Below are 14,093 nucleotides of genomic sequence, written 5' to 3' on the forward strand. Positions count from 1 at the left end.
AAATGTATGGTGTGCTGATGGTCACGCAAGTATGGATTTACTGCGCATTCACTGCACATTATGCATTATATTGTTTTGGGGAATCCTCTTTTCCAATAGTCAAGGAGTTAAACTGCACTTCAGATGGACCCTTCCAGCATACAATTCACCATAAAATTAAAAACAAATTAATATTCATTAATGCTAGATATAAAACACACATATCCACCATTGCTCTATTCAGCTCTCGCACCCACAGACATCATATATGAAGACTAGATGCGCCATCCGCGTTCCCGTCATGCAAGTCGAACGTCCGCGCATGGCGGCCATGATAGAGCAGCCTGTTGGCTCAACCAGTTGCACTGAGTTTTTGGTGATCCATACTCTTCAGATGGCCATAATTCCCTCAAATGTACGTGTATTTTCGAAAGGCTTGGTTTGCTATACAGTATTAAAAAATCCGAACGTAAGTATTATGTTGATACTGCATAGTGAGTAATATTCATGTTATATTATATAATATTACACTACATTATAATGGACATGGGCCTACAATCATGTATAATATGGTTTAGTAGGCTTATTCAAGTAATTAAATAGATCCCATAAACAAATGCATTTATTATTATTTTATATTTTGAGTAAAATAACAATTAAACGGTCCCATGTGTGCTACATTCTGCTTTGGGCTCGACAGCTCCACCCTGTGTTCAAAATGAGTCATGACGCTTAGAATGAAATTGTTGCGATGTAATCTCTCTTCCAGTACCTCATCTGTCGCCTTTAATTTGATGCAAATGCGATTAATATATGCCTTCCATCAACGTAATGCACAACAACGGTTAAAATGTGTACTTGCTATTGGTCCATCTCTATTTTTTGACAAATAAATAAGTGGGAAGCATATTGCTCTCCTGTGCGTTTTACCTCAGTCTGCACTTAAGTTTTAGGGAGCCGTACTATTTATATACACGTGTCAATATTTCAGCGAAATAACAGCATACATATTTCAGCATCTCAACGTCTGAATTCCTCAGTTAACTTCAGGTGTAACGGAGGCTCTGTGGAGAGTTTAGGCTGCGCTAATATGGCCGACCTGTGCGGACGAGCTTGAAATACGCGATGACGTATCTAGTCTTCATATATGATGTCTGTGCGCGCACCCCCTAATGGCAGGCCGCACGCACCCCAGTTTGGGAAACCCTGTTGTAAGAGGTTTAGCCTACATCTTCATATTTAGATGTAAAGGCCAAGGGGTTTACATCTTCATATTCAGATGTAAAGGTCAAGGGGTTTACATCTTCATATTCAGATGTAAAGGCCAAGGGGTTTACATCTTCATATTTAGATGTAAAGGCCAAGGGGTTTACATCTTCATATTCAGATGTAAAGGCCAAGGGGTTTACATCTTTATATTTAGATGTAAAGGCCAAGGGGTTTACATCTTCATATTTCGATGTAAAGGCCAAGGGGTTTACATCTTCATATTTCGATGTAAAGGCCAAGGGGTTTACATCTTCATATTTCGATGTAAAGGCCAAGGGGTTTACATCTTCATATTTAGATGTAAAGGCCAAGGGGTTTACATCTTCATATTTAGATGTAAAGGCCACAGGGTTTACACCTTCATATTCTTTGCCTTGGTATTGATATGATTTACAATTTAATTTATTTATATTTATGTTGATTGCCTTATTTGGTCAGTTGACATAGCCTACAGTATACCTGCCAAAACAAAAACTGACAAATTGGAAACATAAAATATACATTTTATTTTTGATATAATATTTTTTCAAAAAAAAATAAAAAATAGTGAAGACAAATTATACAGGTTAATATACAGTAAGTCGCATCAGAAGTTGACTGTCATAAGGCCAAACTCAGAGCTCATTTTATTCATTTACTGAAATTGAGGAACAGGACTTGAGATTGTTAGCACATTTTCACATGAATGTTATGAGTGATTATCATCTTTGCAATATGAATCTTTGACCGCCAGCTTCACAGCTTTGTTTCATCTGTCTCTTCCTCTCTTTGGGACCTTCCCAGAAAGCGTGGTAATTTCATTCCATACTTGCACGAGTAGGCCGCTGCTCCCAAAATAGCAAGCAGAAGAGCACCAGCACTGCCCAGAATCGACGCGTTTAATGTGGTGATATTTTCTCCTGCAACAGATCAAAAGAAGTGAACATCTTGGCCTACATCAGGGGTGGGGAACCTTTTTCATTTGAGGCGCCACTTCAAATTCTTCAGAGGGCCGTGTTATGAACACAAACCAGGATTTCCCCCTGCACTTTAGGCCTATATTAAAGGCAGCCACTTTTAAAACAGACCCCACCTTCTCTAGGTCCCCTGAATATAACTGAATTGTATTGGAAATGTATTTTTAAAGTTTCCTTTGCAAAATATGTCATATTTCATGTGAAGATGCATAACATTAAAAACTATATCGGGGGCCGGAAAAACGGTCTCAAGGCTTTATTACTTACGTTATGTGTTTAACATGATTAAACAATTAACATACTACCTAATTTAATGTGATGGAAAACGACACCTACTTGCTTTCATTGCATTACTTTCAACAGCGTTGGAGTTTTCCTCAGAGACGTCCGTCTCTGTTGTGAAACCTGCAAGAGATTATTGCAGTTTGACAAAGTACTTGAGGTAGTGTACACAATGAACTTGAAATTCTCATTTGAATCAGTCTCAAGGTTCTTCATGGACATCTCGTTAGGCTAAATGACCATGCATGTACATCAGTGATGCAACATTAAACAACATGATGGGCCTACAACATACTACAGCCCACCACTGCGGCCTCTTTTATTACCCGTTTGAGTTTGGTCTTATACGTACACTACAATGACAAAGTCTGTTTGTACGCTTTGCCAGTCCAATTGCATTGTCACTGACTCCATCATTAATGGCTCAATTATTAATCAAATTTGATGTGAAAACACATATGCGGAATAAGAACATTCTATTGATAAAAAAATTCACTTGAATGTCATATGCTCCTATGACTCCCTTTGGGCCAAGATACCATGTCTGATTGTGCTTGCTCAGTTATTGTGATAGGACTAAATCTTAAAAACAGAAAAAAATAATGGACTTTGGTGTTGTTTTGAAGAGAATGACAGAATGTTTGGCGGAACATTAATGTGACCTTTGACCTTGACCTGATTTAACCCAAGTGTTGGAGATTCCATGGAGTCACCAGTGCCAGGCAGAAGAACAAACAACCATTGACAGGCACGTAGCGAAGGGGAGAAGAGTTGCCCAGCTGGGACTTGAACCCAGACCTTCTGGGGTAGTAAACTGGGGCTCTGACCGCTACACCAAAGAACCAGGCTCGTTGGCGTGACAGTCAGAACACACCCACAACCCTAGTGATGGTCACTCCATCACACTGCCTTCCCCTTCGGGAAGCGCACCCGTGCGCTTCACACACTCATGGTGTCCCTCAAGCAACTGCCCATCATGCTTCTCCCATCCACTGTGCCCCATCATCAGTGCTTCACCCATCACTGGGGTCCCTCACACCAGGGTCACCAAACCTAGGGATCCCTCACAGGGAATTACAGCTTACACACAATGGGTACGCTTCCGATGGCATCACGGTAGCCATCCCACTTCTGACACCATTTGTAGCGAAGGGGAGTAGAGTTGCCCAGCTGGGACTTGAACCCAGACCTTCTGGGGTAGTAAACTGGGGCTCTGACCGCTACACCAAAGAGCCAGGCTCGTTGGTGTGACAGTCAGAACACACCCACAACCCTAGTGATGGTCACTCCATCACAAGGCAGATAAACACACATCCCTACAACAATACGCCATTCCCTCTCTCTCTCTTTCTCTCAGAGAGAGAGAGAGAGAGAGAGATAGAGAGAGAGAGAGAGAGAGACAGGCAACAAGAGTGATATTATATAATTATATTATTTATATTATTATATAATATTTACAGAAACACTGTGGTGCTAAAGGACTGGTGATGAGACAGTTAATTATGATCAGTATGAAGTTTAAAAATGCTCTCTTAGCCGAGATTAATTAGGAGATTAATTTGTCAAATTGAACTCAATTAAAGGAACACTGTGTGAGATTGTTTTGTTGTTTATTTCCAGAATTCATGCTGCCCATTCACTAATGTTACCTTTTTCATGAATACTTACCACCACCATCAAATTCTAGGTATTCATTATGACTGGAAAAATTGCACTTTTCATACATGAAAAGGGGGATCTTCTCCATGGTCCGCCATTTTGAATTTCCAAAAATAGCCATTTTTAGCTGCAAAAATGACTGTACTTGTACCATACTAGAAAATATTTGTTTATTATTTAGTAAACTTTCATGTAAAGATCAAATTTGGCTATAGGCAGCCCAGTTTCAATGAGCAGCATAGTTGCAGTACCTTTTTTGACCATTTCCTGCACATTGTCCCTTTAAAGTTGTCCATTTCACATATTCAATGTGAAGAAATATACAACATACCAGTTTTAATTGCATGGCTTTCGATGGCATTGGAGTTTATTTCTGAGTCTTTAGGCAGTGAAGAACCTGTAAAAGAGTCAGCTATTAGACAGAAGAAATGCAACTAGGAATACTTTCTGTCATATTTACAGAAGCATCAAACTTCTTTGATAAGGCAGTTCATTTGTAAGATCCAACATACATACCCGTTTTAATTACATGACTTTCGATGGCATTGGGGTTGATTTCTGAGTCTACAAGCTTTGTAGATTCTGTAACAGATATGTACCAGTTATTTAGGGAGTTCCCTTGTCCAGGGGATGTTTGGAGAAGTTCAAGCCCGGGCAGCAAGGTGGCAGTTTGTTACTTGACCGTGCCAGCACTCCATTTCCTTTGCAGCTGCATGGGAATACCTCGCCTATATACAGTAGTCTAGGATTCAGGAAAACATCCACCACTTGCATGCTACCTGCATACAATTGGGTTCAACTTTATACAATATATGATTAGAGTACATATGGAGTATTATATAGAGTATAATGAAGGGTTTTGTTGCAAAACGGTGTATCCACCATTTTTGACTTTTGCATTTTATTATTGGAAATGAATATTCAGAGGTCCTATCACCTATGTGTCAATTGCTGCCATTCAAACATTTTGAGAACATACTTTTTAAACTGTATAAAATGCATTGTGCAATGCAATGGAATGCCCGATACAAAAATGTAAATTTCCCAACGTTCTACTAAATGGATATAGGTACACACCATTTTGCAACGAAACCTTATATGTTTAGAGTATCCCAAATTTGATCATAACCGGGATAAGCCTCATATTCAGGATACTGAACTGAATATAAACACTCTCATTAACTGCAAACATCTTGGGTGTGAGTGTGATATAAACAGGAAATAGACTCTTTCTTGTCCTCAGTCTAATCTAGTGTATTCCATTGTTCACAGCGGGTAGCCGGATGCGGCCCATCAGGAAAGCTCATTCTGGACCGGACTTACCCTTATCACTTGTGTCAAACGACAGCACATTTTAACACTTTTTAACCTTTCATCACATTCGAGCCAAATGTTGTCTGTTGTATAAGGTGTGGAATCAATTTGAAGACCAGGTTAGGGAAGGCATGTTTGAGTTTTATCTTTAGGTTAATTTAATAACTTTAAGTATATGCTTATATTAAAATATTTACACGATGGTTAAAAATATACACACAGGACACAAAGTATTTGTTTCAAAATGCTATAATTTCAACTTTAAATGTGAAAAAAAATCAGTTTTATGCTCCCATATTGCCTAAACACCTTGTTTATGTAATGTACTATTAGGCCTGCTTTGAGTAGGCCTATTAAAAAGTCTTAACAATTTCTTCTTCTATGCAGCAATCGATTTAGTGACAAGACAAGACAAGACAAGACTGTGTGTTGGAAAATCCAGTCTGGATTCACTTTGAAAGTGGAGTTCTAGCTTTGAATGTGTGCATTTCTTTAAAACTCATTTTTATATTCTTTAAATAGGGCCTACTCCTTTTTGAATTTGTCATTGTGTGTAAAGATGAAAACAAACAATAACTGTCTTACTACTATCAGTCACTGTGTCCACTGGTGGTGTAGTGCTACTTGTCAACTCCACAGTAGGTTTAGAGTCCTGCCGGGAATCCACTGCTCTCATGTCTGAGACGAGAATAGAACATATTTACAAAGACTTGTTTCAAATCACAAAGGCAGAGAATGCTAGAGCATGTACATCGTAGCCTCTAATGCAGATAGGGTTGCCAGCCGGCCTATTCACTATTTGCTGAAAATACTCAACTACATCATAACAACATTGCTATGAGTCTGTTAAGTTTGTACTTCATACATAAGGTTTCCAAGTCTGACACAGGCCTACATGTAAATTGCCAGAACATTGTTTCTCGAAAGACCAAATATGGATGAAAAGAAGATTACAGTTTAAGTAAGTTTAAAGTATGTGTGCATACATGAGTGTTAAAATTGTGTCAACTTGCCACTTTCAGTTCACTACATTTTCACGGATGACTATTGCACTTTCGAAATAAAGTAATTTCACTCATTAAAAATGACCTGAAAGTGGCAAATTGACAAAGGTTTGGCATGCTTCCTAGTCCTACACACACAAACTGGAACAAAGAGGGCACACCCATATTTTAACAGACTTAGATGATGAAAACAAACGGTAAGTGATTTACTTTTGTCAGCAGTTGTATCCAGTGGTGTTGTGCTGCTGTTGGTCGAAGCCATAGTATATGTGGAGTGCCGGGACTCCACTGCTGTTGTGTGTAAGAAAAGGCCTACCGTTATATTCAGAGAGATTTGGATCACATTAGATAACAAACGGAGCACGCAGTAGCCTAGTGTTTAAAATATGAAAGGGCTAAGCAATATATGAGGGTGAAATAAGCAGAATAACATCACTTTTGAAGAGCTGTAAGTGTGTTCCAAGGTTAGGTTAGGTCAGATTTCTTTAATAGTCTCCATCAAGGAGGAATTTGTCTGGGAGACAGGGAGGTTGCAGCACCAGAAACGCATACACCAACACAAGTGAAGATGACAGAATCCAGGACTAAAGATGAAATCAAAGGATGTCTTACTTTGTTCAGTCACTGTGTTTAATGGTGTTGTAGCGCTACTAGTTGAACTCATAGTAGATGTAGAGCTCTGCTGGGTCTCCAGTGCTCTGGTGTCTAAGAGAATAGTTCATATTCACAGAGTCAGATCACAGAACCATTGAAATTATATAGAGAGGCCCTGTCGTGGCCAACCAGTAGGGCACTCGCCTGCCATGCGGCTGACCCGGGTTCGATTCCCAGCCCCGGTCCTTTGCTGACTCCTCCCCGTCTCTTTCCCAATTCGCTTCCTGTCCATCTCTCACATTGTCTTATCAAATAAAGTTGAAAAAATTCTAGGCTGGGACTCGATACATTTTTTAAATCGAATTAATCTATAGGCTTTGGAATTAATTAATGAAATGAATTGCATTTTAATCGCATTTAAATATCTGACTTGAGAACAGTGATTTTTTTTTTCACATGGATTTTCAATAATTACAATAAATAAGCTTCATCTAAAAACATTATTCATTTGTAAGGAAGAGAGGACTCTTCTCAATTTCAGCAGGCTGTTCACCATCAGGCGTAATATTGCCCTCCATTGGTCTAATCCAGAACTATGCGATTAATTTTTAAAATCGTGTTAATTAATTCATCGAATCGCGTGATTAATTAGTCGAAATTAACGTGTTAATGTCCCAGCTCTAAAAAATAAAATAAAAAACATTAAAAAAAAACTAAAAAAATGACATTGAGAACACAATACTGCAAGCATGTGTGTAAGTGTAGGGCAGGGCCTCTGACAGCTTTGGTCGGGCCCAGGACAAAGTAATCTGAATGGGCCCCCCCACCCAATACATATACAATGTATTGAGAACCAATTTCTGGGCCCCCTCTCTCCCTGGGCCTCGGACAACTCACTCCTTTGTCCCTACCCTGTCAGCTTCCCTGGTGTAGGGTTTGACATAATGAAAAACACCGGTGAGTTCTTCTAATACAATATACAGTGCAACAATGCAACAATACAATACAATACAATGTAAGAATGGCAATAATTCTGATCATCCAGGAGAACTAATTACCTTGAAATTGTACTGTTGCATTTGCTGATTTGCTGTGAGTCGGTCTATCCGTAAGCGCTACCAAACATCTGTAGTGAACCTTCTCTTCTGAGCTTTGATCTGTAGCTGACAAGTTGAAGTTGCAATGTGTGAATTGTTCACAGTCCTCTTGCATTCGCTCAGCCAACTTGTCCGACTCCCGAAAGAGCGTCATGTCCAGAGAGCATCCATCACTACAATAAACAGCGTTGACGATGCAGGTGATCTGGACAGATTGGCCCAATACGGGACGTGGAGGCTCCACTGTCAACTCAGGGTCAGGAAAAGCTTGAAGGGGGGAAAATAGATCAGAATTGAGTATTTATATACGGTAGCTAATCACTGCTATTCCACCACAACACTGCAAGTTGCACAGGGTGTTTAGACATTGCAAATGACATATTGTAAAATAAGTGGAAATAGCATTGCAAATGTGAGACTTACAGTAAACAGTGACCTTTCTTTTAGGCCTTGGCGTCTTGCCACATTCATTTGGGCTGGACAGTTTACAACGATAAGTTTCAGCATGATGCCCTCGGGCCGATGAAACAGACAGTACGCTGCCTTGCTGGATTCTAGTTGCGTTAAAATCACTGTTGTCCATAAACTCCCAGGCGGCCTTTCCTCCAGGGCAGTCTGTGCTGCAGGTGAGGTTGAAAGCAGACCCCAGCTCCACCCACAGATCCTGCTCTGGCTGAATACTCACACTGTACATGTGCACTGCAGAACCTAGAGGGAAAATAGCAAATGTACTTCAAAAGCAATATCCTAAGCCGACTAAAAAAATAGGACTCATAACTGGTGCCGAAATATGGCTTTAGGTCAGCACTTACAGACCTTTCTATTTTGTTTTCTATGTCCTGTGCGGGATACGACTCATTTTTTTCTCCTTGATGTTCTTTTTCTTCCGTTTATTTACTCATATGGCAGGAGCAGACATTTTGATCTGAATGTCATTTTCTGCTGATATGAGTAAAGAAAGAGAAGAAAACGTCAACAAAGGAGATATAATTCCGCCCTACTGTGGTTCTAACGGTAGGGCACTGGGCTGCTACGCCGGGTCCTTTTCTGAACCTTCCCCGTCTCTCTCTACCCCCACTCATTTCCTGTCCCTCCCTCGACTGTCCTCTCAAATAAAGGCAGAAAAAGCCAAAAAAAGATCTAAAAAAAAAACTAGGAGGTATTTTGAGGGTGTCATGGCTCAACTGGCTAAGGGGCTGTATCATACACTCTGAGACCCATGTTCGAGTCCAGCACCGATCCTTCCCCCATCCCTCTCCCACTTGTTCCCTATCTCGCTCTCTACTGTCCTGTCCAGAATAAAAGCAGAAAAAGACCAACATATTCAAAAGAAGAAGAAAGAAAGAAAGAAAAAAGAATTCTGAGGAGTCTGCAAACCTTTTCCATCAAAAAATCTTCAGCACCTGGGATATGATCCAAATCTACTTGAATTCTACTAGAAATGCACTCAGAGAGCCACAGAGGAGGCTGTTTGACATAATATCTGACTATGTTACACCTTAACTTTTTGCATCTTTTGCAACTTTTTCATCCAGATCACCACCAAAATGCAATCACTTCTTCCTTTTGTCATTTCCAACAACTCCACAATTCTTTGTCCAAATCCGTGCATAACTTTTCAAGTTATTCTGCTGACAGACAAACAAACAAACAGACAGACAAACTAACAAACAGACAGACAGACAGACAAACTAACGAGATCGAAAACAAAACCGCCTTGGCGGAGGTAATGAATGTTTGCGACTTACCCAGTAGCATCAGTGACAAACCCTGGAGCAGAATGTGCTGTTGCTGTGCAGCCATGGCTCTGCTGAGACGTGTGGTTCAGGACAATATGGCAGGGGGTACAAATGTTCACCAAGACTGTTATTATTTCTCCTGGCTCTGAATTGGGAAGACCACCTACTGGTACAGAGCCAAAGCACACTCATGTTTTTACAAGACAACGATTAGAGCAGGCCAGGGCAGGAAAGGAGGTGCCTGCATGTGAGTGAGTGTGAGTGTGAGTGTGAGTGTGTGAGTTGGACAAAGTAAAACAAAAGGGATGTTATCTGGCACAAGCTAATAACAAACATTAATAGTGCTATATTATGTTATATGTGCTCTCAATTATGTTAAACAGTAGGCCTATGTGCCCTCTGACTGAAGCCACAGTGATATTCATTTATAACACACTCTTCATAACAACGCTTTATGAATGATTGAATGAATGAATGAATGAATGAATGAATGAATGAATGAATGAAACATTTCATAATGTAACTTACTTAACAAAATTAAATAGTTTAGTCTTCAAGTAAATTTCCTCTTATGACATAGGCAGGAGGCTAAAACAGGAAATAAGAACCCCAGATTTGTTTACTACGTAAGAATTATGTTTTTTTTTTTTTTTAATAGTTCTGCTGCAAAAGCAATGCATTTCATGGAATTGCATAAAGCAGGCTACACATGACTTGTCATGCATGATGGAGAATGTGGTAGCACGCTATAAGTTAATAATGCTGGGAACAGGGGAATGAAAGCAAAACATTTCCTGGGGACTTTATCGTCGTGAGTGAAGTTGGCTCAGAATGGGATGTGATGTGTGCCCTATCTCGTGCAGGAGGATATTTGCTTTGGAACACACAAGTGGCACAGAGTAAATGATGTGTCAGTAGCACTTAGTGATTATCAAAAAAGGGATTGACATTTTTATGCATGCCTAGTTTTACACATTTTACACAGGCTTCAATATTCAACTCAGGCATAACTCCCAATGACCGAATGATCTGCAATCTACACTGTTTTTCATGATTACCACAAGACACCTCATTAGAACACTGTCTGAGTACAGGGTGTCCAAAGAATGCACTTTAGGTGCCGTTTCCACGTAGCTGGATATTTTTATATGTGGATATTTTTTTCTCCTGCTTGTATTGGTTTTGCATTGGTTTTGGTCTTCCGTTTCCACGTAGCAGATATTTAAAAATCCAGGTGCAGGAGAAAAAAATAGCAGGAGAAAAAAATATCCTGTTGAGGGGTCTGAAACGCATTTGTTACAATGGAGGATTTTTTTTATCCACATGTTGCGTTTACACCTAGCAGGAGAAAAAAATACCCTGCTAAAAAAATATCCTGCTACGTGGAAACAGCACCTTAGATCAATGTAGAGTAAGTGGCCTCTGAAATTCATGTAATATACTTGTATGTTGTGCATTATTCTTGTTCTGTTTATATGTTTCTGTCAGAATGTTTGGCCTGTTTTGTCTGCATTTACTGTATGAGGTGTGGAATTTGATCTATCTGGTTGCAATGTATATTATGTGCATCTTGTGTTCTGCATAGGCTGCTACTAGACACCTATAATTCCTTCTGCATAAATAAAAGACCTCTACTGAACACGGCAGTTTGCATACTTTATACCACCTTGAAATTACCATTTATTTCAATGTCATTCATTCATTCATTTCATTTTTAAACATATTTTCATTGAATAAAATGCAATAGTTGGAAATGAAGAGCTGAGCTGAGCGATATACCCAAAGCTGGATTCTATTCCCGTCCCAAGACAACGCCTCAGACAGTTGATTAAACAGGAAAACACAAAACCTGAACCTTTGGCGACCTCAAGATATCCCAACACAAATTGAAATGGCCAATATCCTTGACGACATGCCCTACATTCCTTGGACTGATTTCAACTCACACAGTGTAGTGTCATGATAACACCTGTCAAGTGTCAACCAATAGACGCTGCCTATTAGTATTGGCAGCACCCTTGACGTTTAAGCACATAATGGGAAATATCTCCTAACAACAAATAGTAAGTCAACCAAGGTCAACCTATAGATGGCTTGTGGTTGATACAAGGTAGAAAAATAATCAACAAAATTAAAAACTAAACTAGAAATGCACTCAGAGAGTGCAGACCTCCGCCAAGGAAGCTGTTTGTTAGAACTTTTGACTATTTCTGCCTTGAGTTAGAAACTGGAATGTCAAAATTCGCCCTATCCCGCAATGGTGAAGAATCTTTTTTTTTAAATTCCTGGATCCGGATCGTGATCTGGAGCACCAACGAAATCTAATTACTCCTTCCTTTTGTAATTTCCAACAACTCCACAAAATTTCAGCAAAATATGTGCATAACTTTTTAAGTTATCCTGCTGACAAACAGACAGTCAGACAGACAAACCAACACGCGACCGGATACATAACCTCCTTGGCGGAGGTAATTATGAGAGAATAAAAAATAGAAAAAGGTAAAGCTCCTGGAGTCACTGGTATTGGCACACTTTACTGAATATCACTGTCTGTGGAAACCTAATTCGACTCAAATGTGGTAAATCACAAATGGGAATCACCTTTCATAAACTGCTTTTGCCCACAGGACATAATGACTGATGATATTTGTGCTTTAAAAAGCCTGCATCTTATTCCTCTTTGTCTGGGGACACCAGAAACACTATTATTTGCAAACACTAGACCTCCAAATGATAAAAGATTATCTCAAAAGACCTAGGTCAGTGGTTTTCAAAGTGGGGACCGGGGACCCCTGGGGGTCCGCGAAGGGGTGCTAGGGGGTCCGCAGCAGGTTGGAAGTATAGCAAATAATAATAATAATTTAATAATGTACACCAAAAAAAATAAAATAATAATAAGCTAAACATTATTTCCATTAGTAGAGAACTGTATTATAATAATCTATTTCATCTCTGAATTCGGTATTTTATAAATCCCAATGGGGCACTGACACACAGACCGAGACTATGGTTGGGAGAGAGTGCACAGAAAAAAATAGTGTGGCACGGCCCATGTCAGGGCGGCCTTATTGGTATATTTGGGGCCTCGCCATGGTTAAGTTTGGGAACCCCTGACCTAGGTATACTAATTTCAATGTTTTATGTTATTCAGAAATCTGCCGAACATGGAACTGAAAACATCCTCCTTGGATATGGGGGTAAGAGAAGAATTTATGATAGAAATCTACAAAAGTTGGTGTGAATAGTGGAAAAAACACCAGGTCTAAAAAACCTACAGACCTGAAGGCAAACTTGGAAAAGCCTTGGGTAGTTGTTTCAACTAGCACCACATATTAAACACTACACAATGCAGGGCTTTTCGGGTAGAGTCCAGGCAGACCCCATTGCTAACAGTCATGAAAGGGAACACCTGATATTTGTATGAGAGAACTAAGACAACGCACAATCATTTAAAACAGGGTTTCCCAAACTGTGGTGCATGCACCCTGCCATAAGGGGGTGCACGAGCTGAATAGAGCAATGGTGGATACGTGTTTTTTTTATCCAACATTAATGAACATCGGATAGTTTTAAATGTTTGACGAATTGTATGCTGCTGGAAGGATCCATCTGAAGTGTAATTTATAACTCCTAGATTTGTCATGCAACAAGTTCCATTGTAATGATGGCAGAAAAAACATCAGGTCGATCGGAAATGAGGATTGCCAAAAATGTGCGTCTGCAGCATTTGCTTAGGGTGTGCGCGAACCCCATTGAAATGTAAAAGGGGGTGCACAGGGGAACACATGCAGGGGCATGAGGTTAAAGGTGCCACTCATTTCTGTCCTAAATCCTACCTCATCCATATCATTTGCCTTATTACCATTGACTGTCAAATAGACTCGTACCGAGATGTTAGTCTGACCAAGATGATAATAATGTTTCCCAAACGGCCTGGTTAACCCGGCTTCCTCGGTTTGCTACTGGTCGAGGACAGGAAAGGCTGTGCCAAAGTTTCAACCAAAAATGTTCTTAGTTCCAATAGAACGTCTTTGCTTAAACAACGTCACTGCCTGCTCAGAGTTGATTGCTTCCTGAGAAAGTGGGTGGAGTTCCCGATTTCTCCAGAGTTCAGAAACAATATTTGTATTGCTCCTGGCCTGACTAGAAGCAACGCTGGCAGTGTTAGGTCACTAGGAGGGCGCGGCCTGCTACTATATC

At 39.9% G+C, this 14,093-nt stretch overlaps 1 protein-coding gene across 3 annotated transcripts; it reads right to left on the reverse strand.

Moving 5' to 3' along the window:
* Window positions 1-1,233: 1,233 nt before the first annotated feature.
* On the reverse strand, window positions 1,234-10,045 carry LOC134450306 (uncharacterized). 3 transcript variants are annotated; one of them, XM_063200153.1, is made up of 10 exons: window positions 9,903-10,045; window positions 8,578-8,862; window positions 8,116-8,421; window positions 7,076-7,159; window positions 6,674-6,754; window positions 6,045-6,137; window positions 4,662-4,727; window positions 4,477-4,542; window positions 2,541-2,609; window positions 1,234-2,147 (listed from the first exon to the last, which is right to left on the reverse strand). In XM_063200153.1, exons 1-10 carry the CDS (start codon window positions 9,955-9,957, stop codon window positions 1,984-1,986), a joined length of 1,269 nt encoding a protein of 422 aa, XP_063056223.1. In that variant the 5' UTR covers window positions 9,958-10,045; the 3' UTR covers window positions 1,234-1,983. The 3 variants fall into 3 exon arrangements, with proteins under 3 accessions (XP_063056223.1, XP_063056222.1, XP_063056224.1); XM_063200152.1 differs by having other exon boundaries at window positions 7,076-7,168; XM_063200154.1 differs by lacking the exon at window positions 4,477-4,542 and having other exon boundaries at window positions 7,076-7,168.
* Window positions 10,046-14,093: the final 4,048 nt, after the last annotated feature.

The sequence above is a fragment of the Engraulis encrasicolus genome, chromosome 6 (assembly GCF_034702125.1).
Source record: "Engraulis encrasicolus isolate BLACKSEA-1 chromosome 6, IST_EnEncr_1.0, whole genome shotgun sequence".
Classification (NCBI taxonomy): domain Eukaryota; kingdom Metazoa; phylum Chordata; class Actinopteri; order Clupeiformes; family Engraulidae; genus Engraulis; species Engraulis encrasicolus.

Excerpts from the sequence above, each read along its gene's own strand:
- LOC134450306 (XM_063200152.1), bottom strand. The coding sequence starts at position 9,957 with ATGGCTGCACAGCAACAGCACATTCTGCTCCAGGGTTTGTCACTGATG. Across the intron at positions 8,863-9,902 it reads TTTGTCACTGATGCTACTGG|GTTCTGCAGTGCACATGTAC; the intron begins GTAAGTCGCAAA and ends TTTTCCCTCTAG. Across the intron at positions 2,148-2,540 it reads AAGTAATGCAATGAAAGCAA|GAGAAAATATCACCACATTA; the intron begins GTAGGTGTCGTT and ends GATCTGTTGCAG.